General features: G+C 46.1%; 1 protein-coding gene across 6 annotated transcripts in view; it reads left to right on the top strand.

Annotated features, from left to right (window-relative positions):
* SMAP2 (small ArfGAP2) overlaps window positions 1–9,085 on the top strand; it is a 48,700-nt gene extending 39,615 nt beyond the window's left edge. For 2 of the 6 annotated variants that reach the window (XM_084958049.1, XM_005665520.4), the window contains 4 exons: window positions 555–664; window positions 1,683–1,848; window positions 2,293–2,606; window positions 7,750–9,085. In XM_084958049.1, the coding sequence (XP_084814175.1) occupies window positions 555–664; window positions 1,683–1,848; window positions 2,293–2,606; window positions 7,750–7,875 (716 nt within the window). In that variant the 3' untranslated portion in view covers window positions 7,876–9,085. 6 annotated transcript variants of the gene reach the window in all.
* The last annotated feature ends 5,570 nt before the right edge of the window (window positions 9,086–14,655 follow it).

The following is a 14,655-nucleotide window of genomic DNA, read 5'->3' as shown; positions in this document are numbered from 1 at the left end:
CGGTAAACGTTAGCAGGTTTCACTGAACCAGCCCCTGTGATCTCTGCCACCATGCCTCTCATTTTCCAGGTGCAGCCTGTTTCTGAGTTGGCCCGTTACCTCGTGGTAGTGGTGCTGCCCCTTTCAGAAACAGAGCCCGTTCTTTTCACAGCGCTGATGGTTTGCACTGGTTCAGTCCATTTATGCTGATTTAGGTTACTGGCTTCTTAGCCTTCTAATGTCTGTGCTTTTCCATTTCTCTCTGAAAATGAATCCTACACAGCTTTGCCCCTCAAATAGCCAGAAGGGGTGGTGCTGATGCAGCCTTCAAGCCTGGCTTTCTGCTGCCCTCTGCCTGAAAGCCAGGCTGCAGCCTTCCCCAGAGTGTTCATGTTCTCGGGAATGTGGGGGGAGGCCTCTTGTGAGATGCCCCATCCAAGCTAGGTGGTTCCGGAGCCTAGATTTCAGGGTCCGTAATGGAGCCTGGGGGCCTTCTCTGCTTTGTGTTTAGAATAGAAGGGAAGGAATGGGCCTGATGAGCAGTGCTCTGTTTTGACTTTGATCTCTTTTTCCAGATGCTCCTGTCTCCTGCTCCACTGCAAATAATAAGACCAGCAATACCCTAGAGAAGGATTTAGATCTCTTGGCCTCTGTTCCCTCTCCCTCATCTTCGGTTTCCAGAAAGGTGAGTCTTGTGGGCTCCTCAGGATTAAAAAGCATTCTGGAAAGGATGGTTTTGATAGCTTAATCGCAGAATCAAGTCGTGCTTCCTTGGTGGGACTGGACTTGATTCTTCCCTTAACACTGTGTCGTCTCTGACAGCCTAAGGTTACTCTTCATTCCATTTTGTCTCCTACCCAAAAAGAGAGGGCCCTTTGAGTGTGTCAGATTGTAAAAGCTGATCCTGTGGGTCAGCCTCAGCCTGAGTTCTTGCCAGAGAGTTTGTAGGTAGAAGGCTTGAAACCTTTAATGGCTATCACTTATGGAATCCTACTGTGTTCTAGGCGCAGTGCCAGGTGATTTCGTGTATCATTTTATGTACTTCACTTGTGATTTAAAACACTCAGAGTTCCCGTCGTGGCACAGTGGTTAACAAATCTGACTAGGAACCATGAGGTTTCGGGTTCGATCTCTGACCTTGCTCAGTGGGTTAAGGATCCGGTGTTGCCGTGAGCTGTGGTGTAGGTCGAAGACATGACTTGGATCTGGCGTGGCTGTGGCTCTGGCGTAGGCTGGTGGCTACAGCTCCGATTAGACCCCTAGCCTGGGAACCTCCATATGCCACAGGAGCGGCCCTAGAAAAGGGCAAAAAAACAATACTAATAAAAATAAAATAAAACACCATAGCCCTGCAAAATGGATCTTTTGTAGATGAGAAAGCATAAGTTCAGAAAAGTTATCTGAGCCTTTTGTTACACTAGTAAGTGGTGGCACTGGGATCTCAACTTGCTTCTCTCCACCTCATCGTTTGTAGATTGTTTGTATCTGTTTGTTTTCCACCAAATCACATTGTTTTGCTGAAGAACAACGAGCTTAACTGCCCAGAGTGTTCAGACACTTGTGCGGTAAGAATGTCCGGAGGCAATTAACTTGAGCCGGGAATTCTTACTGCAAATAGGAGAAGCAGCAGAGAGACGAGGGTGGGCCTTACAGAGATCTCCGTGAGGACCACTTCAATTCCCTCCCCCCCTCTTTGCCCTAAGGTTGTAGGTTCCATGCCAACCGCAGGGAGTGCCGGCTCTGTTCCTGAAAACCTGAACCTGTTTCCAGAGCCAGGGAGCAAATCAGAAGAAACAGGCAAGAAGCAGCTCTCTAAAGACTCCATCCTCTCACTGTATGGATCCCAGACACCTCAGATGCCTGCCCAAGGTAGCGTCCGTGGGGGTCATGGCAGTGCACCAGACATGAGGACTTACATGCAGGAATTATCTGTCGTGACAGGGACAGTTGCCTTGGGGGCCAGGACATCTTACTCCAGACCAGCCCTGAACATGGCATTTCTTATGAAGCCACCAAGTATTTGGAGATAGAGATTAATGCAACTCAAAGCCAAATTTCTGGGGGTCTGACTTCACACCTCTCTGAAGTCTGACCCAGGGTCTGGATCTGGACCCTAAAAGAGAAATGGCTGGGTCAGCAGCCCTTTGGAAGCTGTAGCAAGTCTTGTCGGGGCTGTCTGAGTGTTCTGGGTGGAAGAGCATTCTGAACTGAGTGGTCCTGGGGAGTTCTAGCAGGAAGGAGAAGCCAGTGAGAGTTTGGACTGACTGTGTCACGTTCTTTAACAGATCTGTATGTGTGTTTTCTTGGCAGCAGTGTTCATGGCTCCCGCTCAGATGGCATACCCCACAGCCTACCCCAGCTTTCCTGGGGTTACCACTCCTAACAGCATAATGGGGGGCATGATGCCCCCACCGGTAGGCATGGTAGCTCAGCCAGGAGCTTCTGGGATGGTGGCCCCCATGGCCATGCCTGCAGGCTATATGGGTGGCATGCAGGCATCTATGATGGGTGTGCCAAATGGAATGATGACCACACAGCAGGCCGGCTACATGGCAGGCATGGCAGCTCTGCCCCAGACGGTGTATGGGGTTCAGCCCGTGCAGCAGCTGCAATGGAACCTCACTCAGGTAAGCGGCTCCCTTTCACTCAGGACAAGACTTTCGAGCCTCCCTCAAGGGCGTCTCAGTCTCTCTCTCTTATCCTTTGAATCCTTAACAGTATAAATGAAATATTGCCAGAGATATTCTTAGGTTTGTTTTCTTTTTCATAGAAGGTCTATCTAACAATAGACTTTCTGAGTTTTGGGTTCCTTAAAATAAAAGGAACTGCCTAATTCTACAATCTCCACACAGTCATCAGAACAACAAAAACAGGAATTCCTTTGGCACAGCAGGTTGAGGATCTGGCGTTGTCACTGCATCAGCTTGGGTCTCTGCTATGGTGCGGGTTTGATCCCTGGCCTGGGAACTTCCACATGCCATGGGTGCAGCTAAAAAAACAAAAACAACCTATACAGATAAACCAGGAGTGCAAATAAAAGCACATAACCCACAACTATAGCACCTAAAAGAATACTGCAAACCTCAATAATAGGGCAATAGGCTTATAAACACCCCAATCCAGTAGAACCAGCATCATAGACTATGTGAAAAGAGGAGAGGGAGCTGGGGGCCGAAGGTGACAGAACATAGATAAAATTGCCCCCCAGAGAGAGAAAGCCCCGCCCTGACTGAGACACACTGAGAAGAGGCCTGTGACTTGGACTAGAGCAACAAAAATAAGGTAGCCCTGGGAAAGCATTGCTGCTGGAAGAGACGGAGATGGCTGAGAAGGAGGTGGTGCTCTCCAGAGGCCCGATGGTGGAGGGGAGTCAGGGATGAGAAGTGGGAGACAGAATCGCAGAATCAAGAGCCACCATCCTCCTCCCAACCGGGGAGTCCTGTCAGTACACCAACAGAAGAGGGCGCTCTTGAACTGATACGGCTAGGCCGTCTCCCCAGACCGCTCTCACCTGTCTGGTACTGCTGATTCAGAAAAATAGGCTCTGCAAACAGAAAATGGTAAGTGACATTCATGCAAGGCTGCTATGAGAAGAAAATAAAAATCAAAACATTTCAAGGAATGAAAATTCTTTCCCCAAAACAAAGTAGAAGAAAACTACTGTTAAGCCTGAATGAAATGTCCTTTATCAAACACTTGCTGATAAGACAAAACAGCTTGAAACAGAAATTCAAAACCTTAGAATCAAAATGGACCAAAAAACCTGGAAGTTGTGAAAATTTACTGAACTCAGAAAACAAATTGAAAAATGACACAATTATCTTCTTTTTTAGGGCCACACCCACAGCATATGGAGGTTCCTAGGCCAGGATCAGATTAGAGCTGCAACTGCCAGCCTTCGCCAGAGCCACAACAACGCAGGGTCTGAGCTGCATCTGTGACCTACACAGCTCACGGCAATGCCAGATCCTTCACCCACTGAGTGAGCCCAGGGATGGAACCCGCATCCTCATGAATGCTAGTTGGGCTCGTTACTGCTGCACCACAGGAGCTCCTGAAGGCTCTTTTAAAAATCCTAAATATATAGTAAATCAGGGAATATCACACTTAAAAGCTTTTCCCGTGGAATCTACCAGAAGATAAACTTCATCCGTCTGAGAGATGACTGGGAACATTTTGGCAAAATGACTAATGGCGATTGGATGTTTGAGAATCTGAGACTAAAACAAAGGTAATGATAAGAGTGGGGGCATCTGTGTTGTGGTGTGACCAACAGAAACAACGAAACTGAAAATAAAGGGATGAGGAGTTCCTTGGTGCCTCAGCAGGTGAAGTTGCGTTGTCACTCCTGTGGCGATGGTTACTGCTATGACGCGGGTTCAGTCTCTGGCCCAGGAACTTCCACATGCCAGGGGCGTAGCCAAAAATAAAAAATAATAAATAAAAATTAAAATGATGGGATGAATAAGATGAAAAAAGGGGAAAGCAGAGTAAATCGATCGTTGCATAGGGAATAGGTAGAAGTCAAAGGATGTAATAAGTTGATGAAACAAATAGCAGAAGGTTGAGTTTGGAATCAAGGGAATGGTGATGACGAAAAATATTAGTATAACTGTCATCACTAGAGCAAAAATGTGAAACTCTAAATACCAAAGGAATTTTTTAACAACAAAATAGGATACGTAGATCATCAATACAGCACATATAATAAACACAGTAAAAATACAGTATGATAGAGTTGGGGCCAAACACCACTCATCAGTAGGCAGCTCTTCTAGTAAAAGAAAAAGGTGTTCAAATGGATGCACAAAGCAATGCCTAATTTTATACTAGATACAAAAAATATAGCTGAAACAAAGTGATTCCAAGTCTGGAAAATAAAGAGATGGACAGAGGAATGCCAGGCTGGCAGTGTGCGTGCCCCACACGCATTCATGCACACGCCGTCTTTATCAAGGTTGGACATGAATGTTGTACTTGCTTTGGAAACAATGTTCTTTTGTTTTGTTTTATTTTATTTTATTTTGCTTTTTAGGGCCACACCCATGGCATATAGAAGTTCCCAGACTAGGGGTCGAGTCAGAGCTATAGCTGCCAGCCTATACCACAGTCACAGCAATGCAGGATCCGAGCCTCGTCCGTGACCTACACCACAGCTCACTGCAACACCAGATCCTTAACCACTGAGCAGGGCCAGGGGTCAAACCTGTGTCCTCAGAGATACTAGTCAGATTCATTAACCACTGAGCCACAAAGAGAACTTCCTAGAAAAAATGTTCTTGTATTTTCCTTTTGCAGTTTGGCCCCTCGCCTGGGAACTGCCATATGCCGCACCTGCGTCCCTGAGGAGGAAAAAAAAAAAAAAAAGGAATTCCTTTTTTGTCTTTTTTAGGCCCGTACCAGAGATATGGAAGTTTCCAGGCTAGGGGTTAAATCAGAGCTGCAGCTGCCGGCCACAGCCACAGTAACGTGGGATCCTAGCCTCATCTATGACCTACGCCACAGCTCACGGCAATGCCGGATCCTTTAACCCACCAAGTCACCAAGTAAGGCCAGGGATCAAACTTGCATCCTCATAGATACTATTCGGGTTTGTTACTGCTGAGCCATGACAACGGGAACTCCAGGATTGTGTTTTATCTATTAGTTTTATTTATTTATTTATTTATTTTGTCTTTTGTCTTTTTAGGGCTGAACCTTTGGCACATGGAGGTTCCCAGGCTAGGGGTTTAATCAGAGCTATGGCCGCCAACCTACGCCAGTCACAGCAATGCCAGATCTGAGCTATGTCTGTGCCTACACCACAGCTCACAGCAACGCCGGATCCTTAACCCACAGAGCAAGGCCAGGGATCAAACCCGCAACCTCATGCTTCCTGGTCAGATTCGTTTCCACTGAGCCATGAGCAGAACTCCATCTATTAGTTTTATATTTTTCTGTTTTCTACCTCAGTTTCTGGTTTATTTTTACTATTTCCTGCCGTATGCTTTCTTTTGATTTACTTTGCTTTTTCTAGTTTTCATAGTTGGGATTTTAACTCATTTATTTTCATTCTTCCATGTTTATTCACATGCATAATGAAGTGCTACAAAACTGATGGGAACATGTCAAAAGGACACAGAAGCCAGCTTCTGGAGGTTCCCACTGGCTAAATATGGGAAAATTTGAACATCGAAAAGGATGACACTAATTGGAGTTCCCTTGTGGTATAGCAGGTTAAGGATCCAGTGTTGTCACTGCAGTGGCCCGGGGTTGTTGCTGGGGCGAGGGTTGGATCCCTGGCCTAGGAACTTCCATGTGCCATGGGCATGGCCAAAAAAAAAAAAAAAAAAAAAAAAGAATGATACTAATGCTAATGGATTACCTATAATATATTTAATGAGTGCAGGATAGAGGGAGGGAAAATCTTTGCAGAAGAATGACAACTAATAATTGTAGAAAGAATAGGGTATTTGCACATTCTCCAAGAAATACCGTTCGGATTACTTATCCATTACAATGAGAAAGCACGTGACGGATACTACCTTAGACAAGTGATCAAACAAAATTGTCAACAATGGACTCATTAATTTCATTGTTGTTTAGGCAAGTCTTCTTTCTTATGTCCCCTGACTTATGAAAGGGTGAAATGTTAGGATATTTGCAATTTTCAGTGCTCATCAAAAAATTTTAGAGGCGTTCCCATTGTGGCTCAGTGGATTACAAACCCAACTAATATCCATGAAGATGAGGGTTCCATCCATGGCCTTGCTCAGTGCATTAAGGATCCAGTGTTGCCGTGAGCTGTGGTGTAGGTTGCAGATGGGGCTCAGATCCCGAGTTGCTGTAGCTCTGGTGTAGGCCGGCAGCTGGGGCTCCAGTCCAACCCCTAGCCTGGGAACCTCCATATGCCACTGGTATGGCCTTAAAAAACCAAACACACACACACACACACACACACACACACACACACACACATACATACCTCAGGGAGAAATAAGGCAAAAATGTTAACAATTGGTGAATTTAAGGTATATGGGTTTCATTGTATTTTTCCTTTAACTTTTCTTGAAAAGTTGGCTGAAGAAAAGTAGTTAGAGCTTCTCTGAAAGGAAAAGAACTTTTACAGAAAAGGTACCGGGCTTGGGGAGTTTAAGACCTTTTTCTTTGATGGGTTCTTCTGTTCACTGCCAGAGGTCAGTGGGTCAGTCCAGTTCATGGAGGCCCCACCCCCAGCCCCTATTCTCCCAGCAACTCCCCCTTCTCTACACTGTAGACCTGAAGACACGTTGGTCTTTGGTTTTTCCTTCTTTTGTTCATTCTGAACAGTCCCGTCTCTTCCCTTTTCTGTCGGCTTGAACGTGCACTGCCCTTTAGCGGGCACTGTCAGGAGCGACTTTGCTGGAGACGCGGCTGGAGCGCTGGCCTGGGGGCTTCTCTTTACACCCTCGGGGTCGGCCCAGCCGGTTCACAATAGGCCCCTTCTTTTCAGGATGAGAGACTGGACCTGAGAAAGAGAATGACTTCCCAGGCAGCTTTTCTGTGGACACCTCCAGGATTCCCCCTTCCCCTCCCCAGCCTTGTCTCAGCCAACATCGCCCTTCTGGAAAGGTCTTCCTTTCCGGGTCTGGTGTCCGGGAAATGATCTGTAAGGGTTCAGGGCCGTTATGGGCCACGACAGAGCTCCCTCTGTCTCCTTCCCCACGAGCGCAAGGACCCTCCCCTGCCTGCGGCCCTCATTGGCTGCATGCCCGCAGCCTGGGCTGCAGGTCTCTCCTCTCTCCCTTGCAGATGACCCAGCAGATGGCTGGGATGAACTTCTGTGGCGCCAACGGCATGCTGAGCTATGGGCAGTCCATGAACGGCGGGAACGGACAGGCGGCAAATCAGACGCTGAGCCCTCAGATGTGGAAATAAAAACACCTGTACGACGACCACTCTCCCCAGGCCCCTCTCCTGTCTTCCCTTGCTCCCCAACTCCTCCCCCGAAGGCCCTTTCCCTCCTCGCTCTGTTTGATTTAGAAATCGCTCAGTCCATCATCTGGCGCGGGGCGTTCTGCCAGCCCAGCCGCGTCCCAAACGCACAGCCCTCTCTGTTGCTTTATGTTGTCCATGTCCCCCAGCCATCCTGACTTCCTCCCAGCCTCAGCCCTGGTCCTCTCCTGGCACCAGCACCTTAGGAATTGTTGGCAGAAGGCATTTCGACTGCAGGATAGATATGCACACTTCAAGTACCTTTCCCACAAGGTTAAGCCTCCTGTCAGACTCAGAAAGGTATGTAGGTGCTGTGTTTTAGGCAAAGAGGCGGTTTACAGGTCCTTCTAAATGTGTTGAGGAGCTGTTTCCATGTGTTTCAATTTGGGGGTAAAAGGGAGGCATCGTGCTGCCCCGATTTGTGGGGACGAGGAAAGGGCTGCCATCAAATTAAATACTCCTTGGGTCTTAGATCAGGTTAGCCCTAGCCCTGGGGCGAGGCAAAACTCCTCCTAAGAGGATGAGCAAAACTATGGCTCTGCTTTGCCCTGAATTGCTCTCTGGGTCTGAGGCTTCAGGACCTGCTGCTTCAGTCGGCCTTTATTAGCACCAAAGACTCAAAGGTCCCACACACAACACACACCCGTCTCCCTGCCTCTATCCTGCCTTTGGGAGGATCTGGCTTTGTGGCTGAAGGACCGGCCCCTCCAGTGGGAAAGCAGAGCTTCACGTGTGTACTGCTTGTGTGTGTATGTGTGGATTCTGCCTCCACTCTCTCCCCATCTGCTCTGGGTATTTTTGTTTTTGTTTTTGCTTTAGCTTTAGGTTTACAACAGAGAGGAGTTAATCTATCCACAGCCTAAAACTGTTGCCAGTTTTACAATCTCATTGGTGGCTCCCTTTCTCCTTTCCCCTCTGCAGTCTGCCAATCGCTCTTTCATGCCTGTGTATCCAGGCTGCTCTGTGTCCCCACCTGTTCCACGAGTATGAGGCAGAGCACCTGGGCAGCTTTCCTCTCAGTCACTGTTCATCCTACTTGAAAATTAAAACAAGAAAACTCTGCTTAAAAGACTTCATCTATGGGAACCACAACTCCTGGTTGCCTTTCTCCTGTGTATGTGTAAATTCCTTAATAAATATTGCAGGGAAGGAACGCTCGCTTGCTCTCTCTGTGTGTCACTGGGAGGAGGGTGAGTTACACCCCCAAAGGCAGTGCCCTCACTTTCCATATTTTACTTTATTTTTGCTTTCTAGGGCCGCACCCGCGGCATGTGGAAGATTAGATCCCCAGGCTAAGGGTCTAATCAGAGCTACAGCTGCTGGCCTACACCACAGCCACAGCAACATGAGATCCGAGCCTCATCTGTGAACTACACCATAGCTCACAACAACGCAGGATCCCTAACCCACTGGGCAAGGCCGGAGATCGAACCTGCGTCCTCCTGGATCCTAGTCAGGATTGTTCACCGCTGAGCCACGAGGGGAACTTCCTCACTTTCCGTGTTTTAAAAAACTTCATATGGAGCCTACCCAAGGGCCAGGCCCAGGCTCAGGCCATCAGGAAGGGGAGCTTTCTCCAGTGGTGTCTGGAGTTGTGAGCCAGGGAACTCTGGATAACTGTACCTGCCAGAATCCCAGAATATCGGAACTAGAAGTACTTCTCCCCACTAGATAGAAAAGCTGAGGGCCTCCCTCCACCACCCCACCTTTGAGTCTCCTTTTGAATCCTTGCAGATGTGAGTGAGAGGATAGCATGGTGGCTAAGAAAGCCAGCTCTGGACCAGGCTGCCAGTATTCAGGTCCCTTTTTACTCTGTGACCTGGTCAAGCTACTAAACTCCAGTGTCTAAGTCTTAAATGGGGCTCACAGTAATACTTAAGGTAAAATGAAGCAATGCCTAGGGTGCATTTAGCACAGTATTGGGCACTTTGCACTCAAACGTTACCAAGTATTGTGTGCCAGACCTGTGTTCGGCAGTAATTCATTCAACAAATGTTTAATAAGTGCTTACAGTGGGCCAAGCGCTATCATAGACTCTGGATAAAGCATTCAGTCAAAACTCCCCCGTCTCATGGGACAGTGTGTTAGAAGAACAGACAATACGCAAGTAGAAAAGCTATTTCATTTCAGATAGTAATGATACAAGGTAAGACAAGTTTAGGGGAGAGGGTGGGTATGGGACCATTGGCTGGAGCAATCAGGAGTTTACATTTGAACTGAGACCCGCATAAGGAGCCAGGCATGTGGAGATCTGGAAAGAGCAGAGCAAAGGTAAGTGTGTGCATTGGAAATCATTTGGTAGAGGTATCGGTTTGGGCGTCATTAGGGTGTGGGCTGTATATAAAGCCATGAGACTGGGTGAAGTTCCTTCAGGAGAAAGCATGAAGAGAAGAGGACTGAACCTTAGGGCCTGTCAGCTTTTAGAATTTGGGAAGAAGAGATAAGAAAAAATGAATCTGGCATACTCCCTGCTTTTAAGATGCCGGGTGAATCATGGGGCAGCAGACTTAGGATTTCTTTATGGGAGGTAGGAAGGTTGAGAAGACCTTCCCAAGGACAGAGGGCACTTGAGTACTTAACAACACTTGAGGCTAAACTCCTTCCTAGGGTAAAGGAAGCCCCCCATGATCTAAAGGTGAGATAGGTGGTACCCAGCCAGTGAGGTGTGGGAAGGAGGAGTGTTCCAGGCAGATAGTACCGTGTGTACAGAGAGATAGAACCCTACAAGAGCATGGAACATTCCTGGAAAGCACAAGCTGTTTCTTAGGTCGGATGTGAGTCAGGGCGTGGTAAGAGGTGAAACTGAGGTGGGGTCAGGCCAGATCATGGGGGGCTTCCTTCTGCCTAGGAAGGACTTTAGCCTGACGTGCTGTAAACGGTGGAGGGTGTGGTCAGATTGGAGTTTCAGGCAGCTTCCTCTCCCATCGCTGAGAACACACTTGAGGGAACAAAACCAGATCTAGGGACCAGAGAGGGGCAAGAGAGTAGGGGTGGGAGGGCTGGAGTCCCTTGGAGCGGCAGTTCCCGAACTGCTTAGGAGGCCCGTGAGACCCTGACAGGCGAGGCACAACAACGCTAAAATAAGTTTGGAAAGACTGCATCTTGTATCACCTCTGGTACCTCCAGACTATCCAAATAGTAATGGCTCCAAAAAGTCCTTTGGTAAAGACTTGTTAAAAAATGAGTCGACTTTAGTTTGTAGAGGGTTTTCAACACAACTGAGCAGAAAGGACAGCGTCCCCATAGACCCTCTGTCCCCCACCAGCCTCCTTCACTTTGGACACCCTGCAGAGTGGCACGTCTGTTAGAGTCAGTGAACCTGCACTGACTCAGCATTATCATCCCAAATCCGTAGTGGACATTTGAGGTCATTCTTGGTGCTATATATTCTGTGGGTCTTGACAAATTATAATGATATGTATCCACCATTATAATGTCATACAGAATAGTTTCACTGGCCTGAAAATCCCCTGTACTCTGCCTATTCATCCTCCTCCTCCATAACTCCTGGAAACCACGGATTTTCTTCATTGTTGTTACTGTCTCTATAGTTTTACCTTTTCCAGAACGTTACATAGTTGGAATCAGGCAGTATGTAGCCTTTTCAGACTGGCGTCTTTCAGTTAGTGCTGTGTATCTAACGTTCCTCCATGTCCTTCCACGGCTCGATAGCTTATTTCTTTTCCTTCTTAGTGCTGAATAAACCACACTTTATTCAGTCACATACTAAAGGACATCTTGGTTGCTTCCAAATTTTGGCAACTTAAAGTTGCTGTAAACATCTGTGTGCAGGTTTTTGTGTAGCCGTAAGTTTCCAATTCATTTGAATAAATAGCAAGGAGCATGATCACTGGATCATAAGATAAGAGTATATTTAATTTTATAACAAGTTACCAGCTGTCTTCCAAAGTGGCTGAACCATTTTGCATTCCTGCTAGCAATGAATGAGAGTTCCTGTTGCTCCATATCCTTGCTGATATTGAGTGGATTTAGGCCATTCTGATAGGTGTGTAGTGGTATCTTGTTGTCTTATTTGCTCTTACCTAATACATACTGTTGAAAATCTTTTCGTATGTTTGCCATCTGTACACCTTTTTTGGTGAAGTGTCTATTTAGGTCTTTTGCCTGTTTTAGAAATCGAATTTTCTTACTTTTGAGTTTTAAGAGTTCTTTGTGTATTTTGGATAACAGTCCTTTGTCACGTGTCTTTTGCAAACACGTTCTCCTAGTCTGTGGCTTGTCATCTCATTCCCTTGAGGAAATACTTTTTTTCGTAGTTTTATAGCATTTACCAACGCCTGTTTTTCTTTTTCTTTCAATACTTGTTTTTCTGTTGAATCTATTTTTCTGAAATATCTAATAACCATAGAATACCATTGGGAAAAACAATCAGAAGAAATATTGTAGGAGTTAGAGTTTGGAATTCTAAGTAATGGATGAGATGTGGGATGGGAGAAAGGGAGGAGTCAAAGAAACCTCTCTTGTTTTGGCTTGTGCATGAGAGAGTGTATAGAAGAAACTGGCGTTCCTATCTTAGAGGGGAGATGTGGCTAATTAAGAGTTTGGTTTTAGGCAAGTCAGATTTGCAATGTCTGTGATATATCCAGGTCTGTTTGACCAACTAGGATTTGATTTAAGAGTCTGAATTTCAGGAGTTCCTGTCATGGCGCAGTGGTTAACGAATCCGACTAGGAACCATGAGGTTGTGGGTTCGGTCCCTGCCCTTGCTCAGTGGGTTAATGATCCGGCGTTGCCGTGAGCTGTGGTATAGGTTGCAGACGCGGCTCAGATCCCGCATTGCTGTGGCTTTGGCGTAGGCCGGTGGCTACAGCTCCGATTGGACCCCTAGCCTGGGAACCTCCATATGCCGCGGGAGCGGCCCAAGAAATAGCAAAAAAGACAAAAAAAAAAAAAAAAAAAAAAGAGTCTGAGGTTCAAGGAAGAGGCCAGCATAGAGAAATGAATTTGGGAGTAGCCTCATGGAGGTGGTAGTTGATACCATGGATTGGATCACATAGGGTAGATTTTCAAAATAAAAACAGTGGGCTAGAGATAGACCCTTGGAGAAAATTCTTATTTTTAATAGGTGCTAAGGGGGAAAGTCCCTAGAAGGAGAGGAGGTGGAATGGTCAGATATGAAAAGCAAAAGAAAACAAACAAAAACTCTAATGCAAAATGCAAATGTCAAAAAACTATAGTGGAGAGTTCCCTGGTGGCTCAGTGGGTTAAGGATCTGGTGTTGTCATGGCTGTGGCTCAAGTCACTGCTGTGGTGCAGGTTTGATCCCTGGCCTGGGAACATCTGCATGCTGTAGGCATGGCCAAAAAAAAAAAAAAAACAACAACAACTCTAGGGACTAGAATATCAAGAAGGAGTTATGGTCACAAATGTCAAATTAGCAGAGAAATACAGTGAGATATGAATTGATAAAAAGACTGTTGAATTCAACATTTGGAAACTTCTGTAAAAGCAGATTTAGTGGAGTGATGTGTCCAGAAGCCAGATTATGATGTGATGTCAATTTAAGGAGTTGAAAAAGTAGAGAAAGAGGCTCTATTAACTCAATTTTAAGAATATTCTACCCTTGGAGTTACTGTTGTGGCTCAGCAGGTTAAGAACCTGATTAGTATCCATGAGGATGGGGGTTCGATCCCTAGCGTAGCTCAGTGGATTAAGGATGTGGCATTGCTTCAACCTTTGGTGTAGGTCACAGATGCAGCTCAGATCTGGCGTTGCTGTGGCATAGCCCAGCAGATGCAGCTCTGATTCTACCCCTAGCCTGGGGACTTCCATATGCTGTAAGTGTAGCCCTAAAAATAAAAAAATATACTCTACTCTTAAGAATAGAAATAGAGTGTGTAAATTACAAACCAATGAAGAGAAGAATCTTGGAATAAGAAAATGCAAATAAGCAAAAATATCAATCATCTTCCCCCAGGGGAAAATAAACCTAGGTTAGAATAAAAAATAAGCATAGAGAAGTGGAGCAAATAGGATTAATAAGTAGTATGTTTGAAACAAATCTAAATACATAAAAATACAATAAATATAAATGGAATAAAATATTGCCAGATTGGATTTTTAAAATCCATCTTTAGACCTTTCTTCTAAGATCACTTTCCTTCATTTGAAGTGTATCCTGTAGAAGTTCCTGTGGTGAGGTCTCTTTGAATCTTGCCTGAAGCATAAGGACAGGAAAATGTTTAAAATTAAAAAAATGGATGGAGTTCCTGTCGTGGCGCAGTGGTTAACGAATCCAACTAGGAACCATGAGGTTGCAGGTTTGATCCCTGGCCTTGCTCAGTGGATTAAGGATCTGGCGTTGCCATGAGCTGTGGTGTAGGCCACAGACATGGCTTGGATCCCGAGTTGCTGTGGCTCTGGTGTAGGCCAGCAGCAACAGCTCTGATTAGACCCCTAGTCTGGGAACCTCCATATGCCACAAGAGTGGCCCTAGAAAATAAAATAAAATAAAATAAAAATAAAATAAAATAAAAAATAAAAAATGGAGGAGTTCCTCTCATGGCTCAGCAGAAACAAATCTGACTAGTATCGATGAGGACACAGGTTCGATCCCTGGCCTCGCACAGTGGGTTAAGGATCCAGCATTCCAATGAGCTGTGGTGTAGGTGGCAGATGTAGCTTGGATCCCACATTGCTGTGACTGTGGCGTAGGCCAGCAGCTACAGCTCTGATTCCACTGCTAGCCTGGGAACCTCCATA

This window comes from Sus scrofa, chromosome 6, assembly GCF_054392235.1.
Source record: "Sus scrofa isolate SSC_HxYL_T2T_F1_AM1 chromosome 6, Sscrofa_HxYL_maternal_Yorkshire_Landrace_v2.0, whole genome shotgun sequence".
Taxonomy (NCBI): Eukaryota; Metazoa; Chordata; class Mammalia; order Artiodactyla; family Suidae; genus Sus; species Sus scrofa.
Note: the sequence above shows the minus strand (reverse complement) of the source record. Positions and strands in the feature narration are given on the sequence as shown.